Source organism: Hetaerina americana, unplaced genomic scaffold (assembly GCF_022747635.1).
Source record: "Hetaerina americana unplaced genomic scaffold, ioHetAmer1.1.p SCAF_135, whole genome shotgun sequence".
Classification (NCBI taxonomy): Eukaryota; Metazoa; Arthropoda; class Insecta; order Odonata; family Calopterygidae; genus Hetaerina; species Hetaerina americana.
The window spans coordinates 481,382-500,576 of record NW_027286459.1 but is presented as its reverse complement, the minus strand read 5'-3'; the positions used below and the strand labels follow the sequence as shown (position 1 = coordinate 500,576).

Here is a 19,195-nt window from a genome sequence, read left to right as displayed (position 1 = left end):
AAAACTCGTGGATTTTGTACCATGATAACGCACCGTCGCACAGTGCTATCATTATTCGTAATTTTTTGACGAAAAATGCAACAAATACCATCCAACAGCCACCGAATTCACCTGATTTGGCTCCCTGTGACTTCTTTCTGTTCAATCGAGTTAAAAAACCATTACGGGGAACGCGTTTTAGCAGCCGAGAGGAAGTAATGGAAAAATCGCAGGAAGCACTGATGGACATACCGAAAACCGAATATAAAAAATGTTTCGAGGATTGGATCAAGCGCTGGCATAAGTGTGTTGCAGTCGATGGGGATTACTTTGAAGGGGACAATATAGATTTAGATGAATAAACTTGTATTTTTAATTTTCTGAATAAATTCCGGGAAATTTTTGAACAAGGTAGTATATACATATATGTATACATATATATGTATATATATATACATATACATATATACATATATATGTATATATATATATACATATACATATATATATATATATGTATATATATATGTATATATATATATATATATATATATATATATCTATATATATATATATATATATATATATATATATATATATATGTATATATATATATATATATATATATATGTATGTATGTATATACACACACATAAATATATCTTATAACATCCCCCTGTTGCAAAAGAGTGCTGTCTTGAAGATTTTTATTGATTTGTACTTTTATCTGATTATAAATTGTTCCCCCGATTTATTCAGCCTATATTTTTTTGGGACCGATCCTGTATATTGTTAGCAGGGCCACATGTATTCCCCACAGTTAATCCTTCACCCAGGAGATGGTGCACACCCCATGCAGTAGAAGTTGTAATATTGCGATTGGAATTGGGGGACAGTGATTTTGTGATGGTCACCTTAAGGGCCAGAATGCCCCGTTGGTGTGAATCGAACCTTTCTCACTCTCTCTCATGATGTTTTCTTTGGCAGGTGGCACGAGTGTTGGGACGGTGGCCGACGTATTCTGGAGGGATTGCTCTCAACGGAGGGCGTGAGTTGACTGGAGACGCTCTGATTGGTCAAGATGGAGGACGTTCTGTTCTATGGGACGGACGACATCTGGCTGGACAACTCCAACAACCTGGCCCTTGAGGAAACGACCCCCATTCTCTACCCGTTGAACACGTCAGACCTGGTGAGTGTCCACCCTCCTCTCATCCACCTTGGCCAAATGTCCTTTTTGGAAAGACTCTATTCAAACACGTAATCCCACCAAACGGCGAACAAATGTTCATTCCCATGTGTATATATATATACACGAGGGTCATCCGGAAAGTAGTACCCGTTCGTGAAATAAAGACACAAAAGTAAATATTAACAAACATAAAAAATTTTATTTGAAAGAGGATACTTTAAACTACTTCTCAACATAATCTCCAAGCAAATTAAGGCATTTGTCATAACGTGTGACAAGTTTCTGTATTCCTGCTGCATAGTCCTTCGCCGCCAGCTCATTGAGATACGCGAGGGACCCATCTTGCACAAATTTTTGCATAATGCAGATGGTGTTTAACAATTTCATGAACAATTGTTCGAGAAACATTGGGAAAATGCTCACAGATGTCATCAATTGTGACGCGCCGATCGTTCCTCACGAATTCGTCAACTGAGCTCACCAGTTGGTCTGTAATGACAGACGGTCTCCCCGAACGCTCATCGTCGTGTGTGTTCCCCCTCCCCATGTTGAAGTTGCGACACCACCGCCGAACAGACGACTCGTCCATTACATTGTCTCCATACACCTCCTTTAATTGGCGATGAATATCACATGGGCGAACGTTTCTTGCATTGAGGAATGTAATCACTGCCCTCACTTCACAACTGGCGGCGTTCTCAATTTTTTTAAACATTGTAAACAATCACAGAAACAACACAGGCAATGCTAGCGTCACGCAACTTGGCTCAGAGAAGGCAGACAAGCCACTGAAGCTATCTGACCTCGTCCAGCGGCTACTCGCGTCGTCAGCACTTCATGCGGCACGAACGGGTACTACTTTCCGGATGACCCTCGTAGGTATAAGGAAAAGGGATAGGAACATATATAAAGGACGAACAACGCAGTAGAGGTGCGGAAGGTGGAATCATGAGCAGATAACAAGAGTAAAAATATTTCCTAGACCGGGACTCAAACACACCGGATCTTTTAGAATTGCCACTGGGACGATGCTCTCTTAACCACTTGAGCTATTTTGAGGAAACATACAGGGTTCGTCCGGAAAATAAGTGTACTGAGCTCAGGAAAAAAAATTTATTACACTTTTACATATCTTAAGCTAATATTCCTCAAAATAGGACCCTTGTGAGTCGATACACTTGTTCCAGCGGCGTTCCCATTCCTGGAACGCTCCCGCGAAGGCATCATCGGGAACCTCTCGAAGACACGTCGTCACGGCCTCTTTGACGGCGTCCAAAGTCCCGTATCGCGTTCCTTTCCAACTCCTCTTTATCTTCGGGAACAGAAAGAAGTCCGGTGGTGCCAAGTCCGGGCTGTAGGGCGGGTGCGGCAGCGTTGCCACGCCGTGCTTGGCCAAGAAGTCCGACACGACAAGCGCGGTGTGAGACGGCGCATTGTCGTGATGCAGCCGCCAGATGTTTTTGATCGCTGGCCGGACGTGGGCGACTCGTTTTCGAAGCCTGTCGAGCACTTGGACGTAAAATGCAGCATTTACAGTTTGTCGTTCAAGTACAAATTCGTAGTGGACGACTCCCCTTTTGTAAAAAAAGACAATGAGCATCGCCTTGATCCGAGATTTGCTCATGCGAGCTTTCTTTTGACGGGGTGATGAGGGGGTGCGCCACTCCGCACTTTGTCTCTTCGACTCCGGGTCGTACTCAAAGATCCACGTCTCGTCACCCGAAACAACGTTCTCTAAAAAATGTGGATCATTTTTGCAGTGATCCGTAAGTTGTGTCGCGATTTCCAAACGATTGAGTCTTTGATCATCACTAAGCACTTTCGGCACCAACTTTGCACAAATTTTTCGCATCTGTAATTGCTCCCTAATAATCTCGTGCACTATTGTTTTTGGCACATTACACTGCTCTGCTATCATCCGAACACTAAGACGACGATCAGAGTTCAGTACATCGCAAACTTTTCGCACATTTTCATCGGTGAGTGTCATTGATGGGCGTCCAGGCCGTGGTTCGTCGTCGACCTCTTCTCTGCCCTCCACGAACATCTTGTGCCACCGAAAGATCATGTTTCTGGACATGGCTGACTCCCCGTAAGCCTGGTTAATCATACCGACAGTTTCGGTAGACGATTTCCCAAGCTTTACCGCAAATTTGATGGAATAACGCTGCTCCAAAAACTTCGGCATCGCATTTCGTGACGTGGGTCGAGCGTGGAGGTTCGCGTTAACAGAGCTCCTCACTACACCACAGCTCAGAGCCGACTGCCTTTTTCAGCGTCACTTGCCAACATACCCCCCTCCAATCGCAGCCCATCAGAGTGGTGCTGGGCGCGCCTGGAGCGGCGGGAAAAAATCAGTACAATTATTTTCCGGACGAACCCTGTAATTTACACTGAGATCTGCTGGTCTTATATGTTAACCAAGTGCCCCGATTCTTTTGGCCAAGAGATGACGTTAGGGAGCTGTTTCACCCACCAAAGGAGAAATAGACAACACACACACAAGATGAAAGGATAGTAGTACAGCAATCATACAAGGTCATAAAGGATAGGAACAGTGCGTTTCGTGGCACGGATTCCTGATTGCAATGCACTACCGGTGTTGTCAATGTCATCACCGGTGGTTTGAAGGTCGCCCTGGCCTTGCATCATCTGCGGTGTCTTGTCGACCATCTTTTGAATGCTTAATCCACTTGGGAAACGGATGTTTTCTTCTTCAGAGCAACACCACCCTATAAACAGCTGTCGGTACAATTCAGTAATTTCTCATGATAACTCTTACTTCACTTCACTCAAATACTTGATATGTCGATTTGTTGCTCTGTGATTTTGTCAATTTCCACTTTCGACAGACAGTAAAAACCACGACAACAGAAACTAACTAATATAACTGGCACAACCATACGCACAGCTCGATGATCATCCGCCAAGCACAAAGACGGCTCCTCATTGGGTCTGGGAGACAACAAGCGCTGTGCTAGGGGACGGGGGGCTATAGTTTGCTACATGGCCGCCAGATAGCGCGAGTGAGCGTATTTGTTGGGCCGACTACTTACACTCTGGAAGGGGACAAAAACATTGAAGCGTTGATTCCGTTATTGTCCTGGGGAAGGATATTTCTCCTAAAATCTACATCGGTCTTTGCACCCGTGCACCCGATAGTCCAGGAGATCCATTATACCCTGTTGTCCCTTCAGAGAAAGGGGAACAGGGTCTCCTTTATATGGACTCCTGGTCACGTCGGCATAAGAGGTAACGAAAAAGCTGACCAGGCAGCGAAGGATGCCCTTCGACCGACTCCACCTTGGTTCCAATGGAGGACGTAAAGGCTGCCTTGCGGAACTCGGTCCTGCATCAGTGGAAGGAGGCTTGGCAGTCTCTGCAAAACAATAAACTCAGGGCAATAAAACCGGTCGTTTCACCATGGTCCTCTTCCATTCCAAAATCTCGGAGGGAAGAGGTCATGATTACTCGCCTGAGAATAGGGCACTCTGCCCTCACTCATTCGTACCTCTTTGCGGAGGTAAAAGAACAGCCCCGCTGCAATGAGTGCCTCCAACCCCTGACAATAAAACATATCCTGACGGAATGTAGAACATACCGAAGGACCAGAGACATGTTTAATATAAGGGGAGACTTAAGTTATATTTTAGGGAATGACTCAGGGTTTATAAAGCGAGTCTTAACTTTTTTAAGGGCAACTGGTTTAACCAGGCAGCTATAGTTTTGGATCTCATAATTTTTATGCCTTTTGATTTTAACAATTATTTATTCATTTATATATTTAATCGTATTTATTTATTCCTAATTAAAAAGGAATTTTAGTTTTAATTGTCATGAGCGGTGCAAAATGACCTTAGCTGTCGACACACCCTAAAACGCTCAAAACTACTACTGCTACTATCTGTTCATGTGACAACCATATATATCCCGCATGTTTGTTTGGTTCAACACTTTGTTTTTCAATCATTCATAGCCTCGTCTTTTGTCATCCATTATAACTAGCGGGCAATATTGACAGTTTAACCCTCTTAGTGCGGCGGGGATTCCAGGGGTACTTAGTGAGAAGTGCGAAGGGTAATTTAAGAAAATGTATCACCTTAAGAAAAAAAACATTATGAAGTTATTTGTTTAGATATCCATATGCGGTTTTTTTATTTTAAAATATAATATTGTAATTAATAATGATGTAATACATTTACATCATCTGAAAAATAAATGTCATTACTACAGTATTATAAAATTTGAAGAATATTTTTTTAGCAGTAATATTTCGATTTTTAGACACAATACTAATATTTAAAAAAAATATTTTTCAATAAAACTACCATATTTAAAATATAAGAAAGAATCAAAAAGACATGTAGAAAATATTATATAAATAAATAAAGACAAACCAGTGAATTGCAAATTTTTTTGTCAGCCTCTGCATAGTTCGATTTTGTTGAAAAGGCTGATCTCACTGAGTCAAATTGGGACTTTTCCCCTTTCCTTGAGACTTCGGCAATGTGCTTACAATCTAAAGGTGGAAAAAAACCAAGTTCTAACTAACAGAGAACTGCTGACAATGTAATCCAAAACACAGGGCGCAAATGATTAGAAAGGATGGACGGCAAGAGAAACCAAAATGATTACAAAGCAGTGCTCTCATTTCCATCGTCTCAACAAAGTCTGAATAAGCAGCTATATATATCAACACCATAACACATTCAAGAGATTACAAATGATCACAGATTAATTAGTAGCCTTTCAGTGGCTTCTCATAGTGGAAAGACCACTCAGAAAAAAAAAACGAGCAAAAAATTAGGCTGAGCTCTTCCCGACATGTACAAAACTGAACGAAAAATTATAGTACAAATTATACTTTTTGAAAAGCATTTAAAATTGCTAATAAAAAATTAAAAAATTAGTTACGTAATTCTATGGAATTCAACCGATCGATAGCACAAAAACCATAAATTATTAAAGAAAAAACCATAAGTTACAACGATTTAAACAATAGCCTACGCAAGAGCCGATATATCGGCCCGCCGCACTTTTCGCCATGGATACGAAAGCCGATATATATCGGCCCGCCGCACTAAGAGGGTTAATTTCACTCCCCACACTTAATTGTGACACCGTGACAATGATACAAAACGGAGGAACTGTAACCAGAGTCACAATTACTCGGTAACAGTTTGCCGGTCCTTCGGAGCAGTGACTACGAAGGAGTTACATGTGACTTAGCCACAGTAACAACGATATGGTGATTTCGGAACAAAGTAGAAGAACAGTGACTTTTGAATTGTAACCAAATTGTTCCAAATTCGTATTCCCGCCGATATATATCGGCCCGCCGCATTAAGAGGGTTAATGTATAAAAAGTGTTTATGTGAGATGAAGGTAATGGTGTTCTGGTTGCTGTTGGGTTGTGGAATGAGTAACGAATCTCTCTTTCTCTATCGGTTTGTTTTTGCGGTTTTGTTGCAGAGTGAACTATCGGACTACTACGATGGCACGCACAAGTCCGCGGCCCGGGATCCGCTCTCGGAGAAGGAAGAATTGGTGGGCTACGAAGGCGAGGGGTCGGAGATGGGTATGATGCTGGACATGCCCATGATGCCCAAGACTGCCGAGATGTTTCGCTGGCGTCTGGACGTCAACGAAATGTCGAAATCGCCCAGCGGAGCCTTGATTCACGCTCAGGTTGGTGTCAATCATGTTTCTCATCCATTTCTGAATAGAATTCACTGTTCTTTCGTACACAACCAATGCTTAAAGTGGGGCCATGATAGAAAATCTCTCTCCAATGCATTCTCTGCACAGATATCCTTGATAATAATAAGGATTGACCTTGATTCGGGAGTAAAAGGGTGACTTAGACAGAAGGATACCTTAGGAATTGGCTTATACGAGGTGTGTTGGTAAAATAACAGAAATTTTTAAATTTTGCATGTTTGGAGAGTCTAATTGTCAAAATCTTTTTTCATTATGTTGGTATATTTTTTTTAGGTAATCTCTCGGTTAAGGTAGGTTTTTGGATGGACACAGCTACTAAATAAATATGTTGTGACTCCTAACAAAACACACAATCCAGTATCCTACCCTACATCAGGTCCCTCTTCATCTCTGAGTACTTCCTTCCTCCCTTCATCCTGTCCAACATCCCTATCCTATTCCTTCCCTTTCCACTTCTGCCTAACATTCTCCCCTTTATCACAGTCTTTAAAATCCCACTATTGCCGGTCAACACCCCCTTCATCCACTTTTCCTGCCTCCATAGTAATATCTCCCAACAAACCCCTCTCTTCGCCCACCATACCAAGTACTTCCTCGTTTGTTTTCTTCCCTGTCCATTTCACCTTCTCCATTCTTCTCCACACCCACATTTCAAAAGCCTCCAGTCTATGTCTATCCTCCTGCTTCAATGACCACGTTTCCATAGCCACAAATAGCTACGCTCCAAATTAAAGTTTTTGCAAGTCTTTTCTTAATATCCTTACTCAACGTCCCTTTCATAAACTCCCTCCTCTTCGTGAAAGCCTCTTTGCCTAGCGCAATTCTTCTCCGTACATCTCTACTACTTTGTCTGTGTTGGTCCAAAACACTTCCGAGATACGTAAACTGTTCTCCTGGCTCTAGTTTTCCCCTCCTATTGTAATGTGAAGCATAGCCTTTTTCTTTCTAGAATATAGCATAATCTTTCTTTTATTAATGTTTATTCTCATACCATACCTGTTGCACTGAATTTCTATATCACTATGAAATGCTTGCAACCATCTATTGGCTGACTGACAAACTAAAGCTTGGTCATTCTATCTAACCTAACTGATTTTAAATGAATTCCCCGCCCACTTTCATTCCTACCTCCAGTTCTTCCCATGCCTTTTAAATCATTTTCTCCGCGTAAAGGTTGAACAGCAATGGTGATAATGGGCAACCCTGCCTTACACCTCTTCCTAACACTGTCCCTTGTGGTCACAAACCGGAGCAAAATTTGTCGTTGGTTGCCCTTTTAAAATGGGTCAAACATTTTTTCATTGAAATTTCCATTCTTGTGTGTTTGTAATCCCTCCCAGTGGAGACTAACTGCATCCATCTAATGTGATAATCTTTGCATATTCAAATAAAACTGTTATAAATGGGATGTGGCTGTCCAGATGACACCCCTTCAGCGTCAGCTGCCCTCTCCTCGGAATCACAGTCGGTGATTGTCCATGACCATTTTATGCACTTTTGCAATGACTTCTGGGGTGGCAGACGGACGTTATGGGCCGACCTCGACATGGATAGTCAACTAAGGCATCCCCTTACCAAACTTAAACCCATTTGTCTAATTGGCAAGAGATGAAAATGAAAAAGCAGAGTAGTGGCACATTACATGATTACTCATAAAGGATTAACTATTACTGCATAGGAAACTGGTTGTTCAAATGCTGATATCTGTTGGTATTTCCGTGGTGGTGGTATGTGGCTCCGATACATTGTTGACACCTTTCTACCCTGGCCGCATAGTATAGATTCCCTCAATTCCTTCATCTCCCAACTCAACGATTCCTCATCTCTGTCTTTCACCTCGACCATTTCATCCTCTCAGATTACCTTCCCCAATGTCAATATTTCCCTCAGCAATAACAAATTCCTGACCTCTGTCCACACTAAACCTACTAATAAGCAGCAGTATCTTCAATGCATCAGTTGCCACCCCTCCCATACCAAGCGCTCCCTCCCTTACTCCCTCTCTATCCGCGGTCACCGTATTTGCAACCATCCCGAATCCCTTAACAAATACCTTAACAACCTTCACCACTCCCTCCTCCAACGTGGATACCCTGATTCTCTCCTCCATAAAAAAATACTCAAACTTTCCTCCACCCCCAAGCCTGCCTCAACCACAGACTCCCAGCCTCTCTCAATCTGTACTACCTACTTCCCAGGCATTCAGTCCCTCAAATACATCCTCAAAGACCTGTTCTTCATCCTCAAAAATAACGCACAACACTTCCTCCAACCTTCTTCCCAAATGCCTCTCTGCCACCTTCAAACAGCCCGCCAACCTAGCAGATATCCTCAAATCCACCAGGCCACTCTCAAAATCCCCTCACACCCCCAGAGCCATACCCACTCCATGTCATCGAGCAAGATGCAAAACCTGCCCTATTTTCACCACTCCACCCCACTCCATCTCACCATTTAACTCTCTCCCGCCCTTTCCCCACTCCTCCTGCACATCCAAGAATGTTGTTTATCTTCTTGCCTGTAAACTCTGCCCGGCCTTTTACATAGGCCAATGTTCCACACCACTGAACATTAGGATTAATAACCACCGCGCCTCGTGCAATCCCTCCTCCCCGTCCGTGGGTCTCCCCATCCCTAAACATGCTTCCCATCATAATACCCCTTTCAACCAGTGTTACAATGTTTCCGTCCTAGCATCCGTTCCCACATCCGATAACCCTATAGAATTAAAAACTCTTGAAATGGAATTCATTTACATCTGTATGGCCTATCAGCAATCCAGGCCTCAATGTCGTTCACTGATGGGAGTGGCCTGAAATTGTTACTTTGTAGAAGCGATGCATATCAGAGAGGTGAATACTTTGTTCTTCCGCATGAGTTTTGGTATGCGTGGCCTTTGTTTTGACTTGCAGGGTCTTGATTACAACTTTGTAAGGTGAAACCTGGGTCTCGTATGTTGCAATAGTTGCGGTGAGCATGTTGTTCTATTTTCCGATTTTGTGTCAATTCCACCTCCTCCCTCTCACTCCTTCCCTATCTCCACTCCCCTCTAGCCCCACCTCTCCCTTTCCTCTCCTCAACCATTCCTCTCACCCCTCCTCCGCCTCCCGTTCTCCCCTTCCCCTGGCCCCCTTCCCTTTCTCTCGCACCCCTCACCTCTACAATTCCAGCAGTCATTACTGTATTTCTTCGGATGAAGATGGAGCTGAATTCCGTTGAAATTATCGAGAAATAAGAAAGTGATCTTTTTATGTGTTGTCACATTGTTTGTTGCTGTCCATATAGTGTGTGTGTGTGTGTGTGTGTGTGTGTGTGTATATATATATATATATATATATATATATATATATATATATATATATATATATATGTGTGTGTGTGTGTGTGTGTGTATATATATATATATAGCTCTATATTGTTCTCTTTTTTTGTTTCTATATTATGTGTTACTGTGTATTGTACTATATATATATATATATATATATATATATATATATATATATATATATATATATATATATATATATATATATATATAGAAACACAAAAAAAGAGAGCACACAGAACACTATATATATATGTATATATATATAGTACAATACACGGTAGCACATAATATAGAAACACAAAAAAAGAGAACACTCACACGCATTTTCTTGATATTTCGACGGAAACAATCCATCTTCCTCTGAAGATATAGAAGTAATGAGTTTAAGAGTAATAAGTTTACTTCCATATCTTCAGAGGATGACGGATTGTTTCCGTCGAAATATCAAGAAAATACGTGTGAGTGTTCTCTTTTTTTGTGTTTCTATATTGTGTGTTACTGTGTATTGTACTATTCGGCACTTCCGTGTTACGTCTATGAAAGCATATGTATTTATGGTTATATATATATATATATATATATATATATATATATATATATATATATATATATATATATATATATATATATATATATATATATATATATATATATATATATGTATATGTATATATATATATATATACATAGACATGTACATATAAATACACTATACACACTCACACGTGCATTTGCACATATATATATGTATATATTTGTGTGTGTATTATATATATATATATAAATATGTAAAAACACAGATGTAGATTTTTAGAATATAGAGACACAAAGAAAGGACACTCACAATTTGTTATTTGACGTTTCGACAGCACGGCTGTCGTCTTCAGAATGGCGTTCTCGGGGAAGAGCGGAGAGGATGTGCGGGGGAGAGGTGGGGGAAGGGGAGGTAAAGGGACCAATAGGAAATGAACAAGGGGGTGGGGGGGATATGTAGGCAGGCATATGATGACTCGAATATTACCTTCCTAGATATCGATATTCACCTCCAAAATAATACGTTTCACACTTCAGTCCACATTAAACCAACTAATAAGCAACAATATCTTCATTTTGACAGCTGCCATCCTCCTCACACAAAGCGCAAGGGATTTTCCCATCCCAATTAAAAGAATCAAAAGTAGTTCCCATTTATAAAAACCATGGCTGTGTAAATGATTTGAATAACTACAGACCAAAAGCCATCCAAAATACATTTGCTAAAATATTCGAAAAAGCCAGGTATATGCAAATAGCATCTTATCTCGAAAAAAACTTCCTACTTTCAAATTCTCAGCATGGATTTAGATCTGAAAGGTCTACCACAACTGCCATATGCCAGGCAATCAACAGCATACTTAATTCATTAGATGCTAAATGCAAAACTCTTGGAATGTTTTTTGACTTGTCAAAGGCTTTTGATAATGTAAACCACAATAGACTACTAATTAAACTCAATAGAATAGGAATTAGAGGAAGTCCTTTAAACTGGATGAAGTCCTATATTCATAATCGCACTCAGAAAGTAGTGTTGTCAGTTGATGGGTCAAAATATTCATCCGAAGCATACCAAGTTAACAAAGGTGTTCCACAAGGCTCAACCCTTGGGCCACTCCTCTTTCTGATTTACATCAATGACCTACCTAACTGCTTACAGAATAATGAAGGAATAACACCAGTGTTGTATGCTGATGACACTAATGTAATAACATCAACAAAAACATCCCAGCCTTGTGGAAAAATCTAAATCTATCACACTTGCGATAAACAAGTGGTGTACAGACAACCCTCTAGACTTAAATGTAAATAAAAGTAGAATAGTATACTTTACACGCAATAAGAATGTGTCAGATGATCTGCTGGTAAAAATCAATGACCTATCAATTGAGCGTGTGACAGAATGCAAATTTCTAGGTATTTCTCTATGTGCAAATATTTCTTGGGATACTCATGTAAAAGCCCTTCAACACAAGCTCAGTTCAACTTGCTACTTATTAAGACACCTGTATGAAACTACAAGTAAAACTGTACTACTCAATTTGTACTATGGGGAAATATATGCAAATATAACCTACAGTATAATATTATGGGGATCAGCTGCTATTTCTCAAACCATCTTTAAAATGCAAAAGAAAGCTATTAGAATCATCACCAGGAAACCTCCCAATGCTCCATCAAGGCCTATTTTCCGTGAATTAAATTTGCTACCACTCCCATGCATCTACATTATGTTTTTAATTCTAAATATAAAAAATAACATTGGCGACTATTCTCTTAACTCTGTCTATCATCATCATTACACCAGAGGCAGGAATGACTTCCATTATGGGAATATAAGAACTAAAGCATTGAAATTAGGACCCAGTGAAATGGGCATCAGATTATTTAACAAACTACCCAAAAGTATCAAGGATACAAAGGGAACTGCCGTATTCAGGCATAAACTAAAAAGATATCTACAGCGCAATATGTTTTACTCGGTTGATGAATATCTCAACAATATTCCCAATCAGTAAGTTCATACTTTTAGTTTCTAGCAATGCTCATGGTCTGATTCATGTTAATGATCAATGATTTTTCTGAATTTGATATTGTATGTGCATGTTACAGCCGATGTTCATGGGTTTGTACCAAACACTTATGTAACTATGAGCATCTATTCTTTTATGTATCTTAACTGAGCCTGTGTCTTTGCTCCTCATTTGACGTGCCTTATATCATGTACATCCGCAACCTGTACATGTCTCAGAATGCTCAGGTGCGGGTGGGAAACGGGGAGTCAAGATGGGCAGTGTTAGGAAGGGGTGTAAGGCAGGGTTGCCCATTATCACCGTTGCTGTTCAACCTGTATGCAGAGGAAATGATTAAAGAGGCATGGGAAGAACTCGAGGTAGGAATGAAAGTGGGCGGGAAATTCGTAAAATCAGTTAGGTTTGCTGATGACCAAGCTTTAGTTTGTCAGTCAGCCAAGGGGCTGCAAGCATTGCTGAGTGAATTGGAAATTCAGTGCGACAGGTATGGGATGAGAATCAATATTAAGAAAACAAAGGTTATGCGATTTTCTAGAAAGAAAATGGCCAAGCTTAACATTAAAATAGGAGGGCAAAAACTAGAGCAGGTAGAGCAGTTTACGTATCTCGGTAGTGTTTTGGACCAACACGGTCAAAGTAGTAGGGACGTAAGGAGAAGAATTGCGCAATTAGGCAAAGAGGCTTTCACAAGGAGGAGGGAGTTGATGACAGGGACGTTGAGTAAGGATGTTAAGAAAAGACTCATAAAAACTTTGATATGGAGCGTAGCTATGTACGGTGCTGAAACATGGTCATTGAAGCAGGAGGATAGACGTAGATTGGAGGCTTTTGAAATGTGGGTGTGGAGAAGAATGGAGAAGGTGAAATGGACAGAGAAGATAACAAACGAGGAAGTACTTGGTATGGTGGGCGAAGAGAGGGGTTTGTTGGGAGAAATCCTATAGAAGCAGGAAAAGTGGACGAAGGGGGTGTTGACCGGCAATAGTGGGATGTTGAAGACTGTGATAGAGGGTAGAATGTTGGGCAAACGAGGAAAGGGAAGGAACAGGATAGGGATGTTGGACGGGATGAAGGGAGGAAGGAAGTACTCAGAGATGAAGAGGGACCTGATGTATAGTAGGATGATGGATTTTGTGTTTTGTTAGGAGTAATAAAATATTTGTTTGGTAGTTGTGTCCATCCAAAAACCTACCTTAACCGGTAGATTACTTAAAAAAAAAATATATATATATATATACACATATAGTAGGTAGATTGCATTAGTAGGTTATATATACACATATAGTAGGTAGATTAATAATAATAATAATAAGTGTATATATATATATACATATATATATATATATATATATATATATATATATATATATATATATATATATACACACACACATATAGTAGGTAGATTGCATTAGTAGGTTATATATACACATATAGTAGGTAGATTAATAATAATAATAATAAGTGTGTATGCATATATATATATATATATATATATATATATATATATATATATATATATATATATATATATACATATATATACACATATAGTAGGTAGATTAATATTTGTAGTGTACAAGGCCGAGTGTTGGTGGGGGGTGTCTTAGGTAGATTGGGGTGTGGAGAGTGTAAATTGAAGGTAGTGATGGGAAGGGTGGTGTGTTTGTCTCAACAAGGGCTTCTTAATTACTGTTTTGTTTTGTGTTGTGTCGCCGCAGGAGAGGAAGTCTCGGAAGCACAGGGTGAGCATCCCGTCGAGGATCCTAGAGGGCAGTGGTGTGGGTGGAGGGGACGTGGCGAGGAAGGGATTCACCATTCAGAAGATAAGCCTTGGGGTGATACGTGAAGGCCTCAAGAGCGGCATCTCCGGATTCACCAAAGCCGAGGGGGACTCGTCCTTGGTGCCGCTTGCTAAGACGGTGGGTGCCACAGAGGAGAGAAATACTTGAATGTAGGCTGTGCGGCGCTCCCAAATAATGCCGCTATCCGTTTGTGTGTGTGTATTTGCAAGGGTTTGGCCTGATTCATCTCTTTGCTTTCATTCCCCTCCCTAATACTGCTGCGCTTTAGAAAATTTAATAAATTTGCAATGGTTAAGATTATAAATGGATTCTTTTGGGAAACTTGAAGGCATATATATACTTTTATTTTTTAATGCAGATTTGAATCACATTGGCATCTTTAACTAAATGAAATACAAAGTTGTTGTTATTTTATTATTATCCCTCGGCACGGTTCTCAGTACGTGGTACGGTACAGTTGGCAGACCTCAGGGATCTCCATACTTCAACATACCTCCTGCTCCTCTCTCTTGGTTTTGAATTTTTTCCTGCAGTACCATCGAATTATTTCAATATCTGTGGTTTCCCTATGCCTCATAGGTAATGAGCCTTCCCAATCGCTCTCTTTTGGCTACGTGAAAGGGCACTCGAAAAGGAAGAGAAAACTTTCATGTCTGTCCTTATGAGATATGCAAGCTCTTTGCATCCAAACCTTGTCCTTGGATTCTGGGGATCAGGATTGGTACGGTGGATATCGTACTGGCTTCCCACCCAGAGGACCCGGGTTCAAATCCTGGCGGTGTTGGATATTTTTCAGAAATATCTCAATCCCTACTTGAGGTGCTTTGTGGAGGGCACTTTTGAGTGAGTACGCCGTCCGTCGGATGGGACGTTAAAATGATTGACCCCTTGACACCTTTCATTAACAGAGTAGGCTAATGCCGACACCAGGTTTCTCTCCACCCTTCATCCTTCCCTGCCCATCTCCTATGGCGCAAATGACCTCAGCTGTCGGTCACACCCTCCCCTCAATACTACTACTACTACTCGGGTTCTGTGTTGGTCTTTATTGCAGGATATGATCTCCTCATCTTAATTCTCTGGAACCATTGGTGCATCATTCTTTCTTTTTGTTTAGTCATAACCGTTACAAGGGCCATCTGTAGTCTATGTTGTTTGATTTCATTCTTGAGAAAGAGATGTAAAAAACCTTGTTCATAACCCCTTGTTATAGATTCCAAGAAGTGTAAGCCTTTTTTGAGTGAAGATGAAATAGAGAATTAAGTGGAACACCTGGACGGAGAAAGAGTATTGATTATTGGATGTGATGGTGCAAGTTCAAGTGAGGGAGTTTGGTCGAGAGGCTCTTGGTTGTAAAGATACGGCCGACTGGGAAGAAGTCCAGGCCTCAAAGATGACGTCAGGTGTCCTCCGCACGACGTAAAAGGAGGGATACAGTTTATTGGCGCCCCAACTGCAGTTTATAGTATTTAGGTGAGGTCATTTGCCCCATAAGGGATGGGCAGGGAAGGGTGAAGGGTGGAGAGAAACCCGGCATCAGCATTAGCCCACTCTGTTAACGAAAGGTGCCAAGGAGTCAAACAGTTTAACGTCCCATCCGACGGACGGCATACTCACTCAAAGTGACCTCCACAAAGCACCTCAAGTAGGGATACCACGGAAAAATATTGGTGCATTCATTCACTCACTCTCTGTTTATAATAAGTGTTGGTACCACAGCACCAATGATCACATTACCACGACAAGGAGAGGACGCCATTGCGGTGGTGTCCAGCCTAGCCTTGTCATGGGCGGCAGAATTCTTCAGAGACGGAATCAAAAAGCGTTTGGGTATCATTAATAATAATTAGTCCATCAATTTGTAGTGGAGAGAGCATAGGGAAATAGTTAAAGAATGTGCCTCTCCATAAACGTATGTATGAGAACACTTTTGCCACTGTAGTTCATGTTTTAATTCAAAATGTAAGTTACTTAATGGGCAGCCATTGTGTATTTGTACATACATATGTACGAGGGGGGGGGGATGCAAAAGTAACGGAAATTGGGCTGCGGTGGGGAGCGAGAGTGGGAGGAGCTTTTGTTTTGTCTGGTCGTACACCAGGCTCTCCCCTCCTGCATCAGTATGCGCAGCGCCGTCGCTGTGACTGGATTGGTCCATCCGTGAGAGTTGTTTCAGTGAAACAAATTTTCTCATTTCTGCGAAAAACGTGATGGTGGATTATATCAAGAGCAACACACTGCAGTGATATTTTGTTTCCTGTCGGGGGAAATCAGAAACTATTGTGGTGCTCAAGACTGCTTCTTTTGGAAGCTGCCCTAAGCAAAACCAGAGTCTACCAGAGTGGTTTACACATTTTAGAAATGGTGAAATGTCAATTGAAGACCAACGCCCTTTCAGGCTGCCCTTCGACATCTAGAACTGACGAAAATGTCGACAAAATCAATGCCCTCATTCGTGAAGACCACTGCAGCAGAACCATCGATCAACTCTGTGATATGTCTGGAGTGTCATGGAGTTCAATTCAGAGGATTCTATGCAAAGATTTGCAAATGAAAAAAAATGGTTGCAGCCAAATTTGTCCCTGGCCATCTCACTAACGAGCAAAGGGAGGTTCAGGCATGTTTTGAGTTTCAAAACCACCTCGAAGATGGACCCTGATTTTTTTTCCCGAAGTGATTACTGGTGAAGAATTGTTGTGCTATGGATACAATCCTGAAACAAAGCAGCAATCAAGACAATGGAAGACAGCTGGCTTTCCTCTTCCAAAAAAAGCTCGCCAACAGGAATGTTGTTATAGATTCTTTAGTTCTCGATATATTTACATAAATTTTTGTTCGCCTTTTAAGTATTCCCCACTGAACACAATGCACTTCTCCAATTGTTGCTCCCATTGTTTGAAACATTTCTGAAATTCATTTATCGGGATGTCCTTTAGAGGTCTTCTAGTGATTTCTGTTTCACCTCCTCCAGCACAGTGTCAAAACACTTTCCTTTCATGTCCCTTTTTTGAGTCAGGGGAACGAAAAGAAGTCACGGGGAGCTCTAAATCCGGAAGGGGGTGGAGAATCGATGTTATGTCATTTTTCGTCAAAAACTGCATAATTGAGAGGGCGGTATGCACCGGTGCATGGTCATGATGGAAGAACCGGTCGCCTGTGTGCCAAAGATCTGCTCTTTTGAACTCCATGACACTCCAGACATCTCACAGAGTTGGTCAATGAGGGACGGTCTTCACGAATGAGGGCATTGATTTTGTCGACGTTTTCGTCACTTCTTGATGTTAGGAAGGGCGGCCTGAACGGGGTTGGTCTTCAATTGATATTTCACCATTTTTAAAAGGTGTAAACCACCCTGTTAGACTCAGGTTTTGCTTACGGCAGCTCCCAAAAGAAGCAGTCTTGAGCATTACAATAGTTTCCGATTTCCCCCGACAGGAAACAAAATATCACTGCAGTGTGTTGCTCTTGATATAATCCGCCATCACGTTTTTCGTTGAAATCAAAGAAATTGTTTGACTGAAACAGCTGTCACGGACGGACCGATCCAGTCACACAGGGACGGCACTGCACATACTGATGCAGGTGGCGTGAGTCTGACGTATGACTGGCTGAACAAAGGTTTTCCCCCACTCTCGCTCCCCACCGCAGCCCATATTACCGTTACTTTTGGGTCCCTTCTCATACGTACACTCACCCACATGGTCTACTATGGGTACAGGAAATAATAATAACTTAATAATTTGTCATTGAGAGTCTCGATAGAAATTCACTCTCTAGTTCAGCTCCAAGCTGATTTAATGACTTCAATGATCATGGTTCAATAGTCAGCATTGCTAAGACGATTCCATGATCAAACCAAGGCTCTAGTATTCATCTCGGATGGGAAAATTTGCAGACTACCTTTATACTTTCATTTCAGAAGGTTACCGTGCCGAGGTCTTCGGCTGCCGGTTGCTCTGTCTCCGCAGTAAACCACGTGGTAGTTGGCCGAAGTTTGGCCAAGGTTGTGCCGGCAGTTGGAGTCGTAGGTTGCAGTGCTGGTATCCAGGGAAAAGAGCGTGCCAAGGTAAGCGTTGGTTGATAACCGAGGGTGAAACGCATTCACCCAGATGCAAGCTTGCGTATATCTCCCAGGAAGCCAACGCACGGCTTGTTCTAGCCTATTCCTGTCATCAACTGGTAATTTGGAAGTCTCCACGGTTCACGTGGTGTTTATTGATTTACAGACTACAGAACTTCATTAAAATTTAGCCTTTATGGCACTCTTCAATCAATGATGGCTGGGATACCGAATTTGTTGCCGTGAATGGCTGGTATTTAACGAGATGACATGTTTATCCCACTGTGGTCATGTTTCAGATCAGAAACATAATTATTGCAAGAAGTCTGTTCATCCGACATGCCAATACATGGCTGTAATTTCTTTTTGGCTGGCGATAAAGCCTTGAATATTTAAATGAACATTTCTCTTAACATTTTGTGAGCCCTCTTAGTTAAGCCAACCCCTTGGGACCGGCCATTTCTTGTGCCACGGCATGAAAGGCACCAGCGTTTTACAAAACACTCCTCAAATACTGGACTACTGGATATTCTTTTATAAAAT

The 19,195-nt window shown here is 41.4% G+C and overlaps 1 protein-coding gene across 2 annotated transcripts in view; it reads left to right on the top strand.

The window, feature by feature from the left end:
• Positions 1-19,195, top strand: part of LOC139686230 (uncharacterized) — a 64,180-nt gene that overhangs the window by 9,844 nt on the left and 35,141 nt on the right. For both annotated transcript variants that reach the window (XM_071583389.1, XM_071583388.1), the window contains exons 3-6: positions 967-1,171; positions 6,644-6,859; positions 14,509-14,709; positions 18,512-18,658. In XM_071583389.1, the coding sequence (XP_071439490.1) occupies positions 1,061-1,171; positions 6,644-6,859; positions 14,509-14,709; positions 18,512-18,658 (675 nt within the window). In that variant the 5' untranslated portion in view covers positions 967-1,060. The remainder of the gene's footprint in view (positions 1-966; positions 1,172-6,643; positions 6,860-14,508; positions 14,710-18,511; positions 18,659-19,195) is intronic.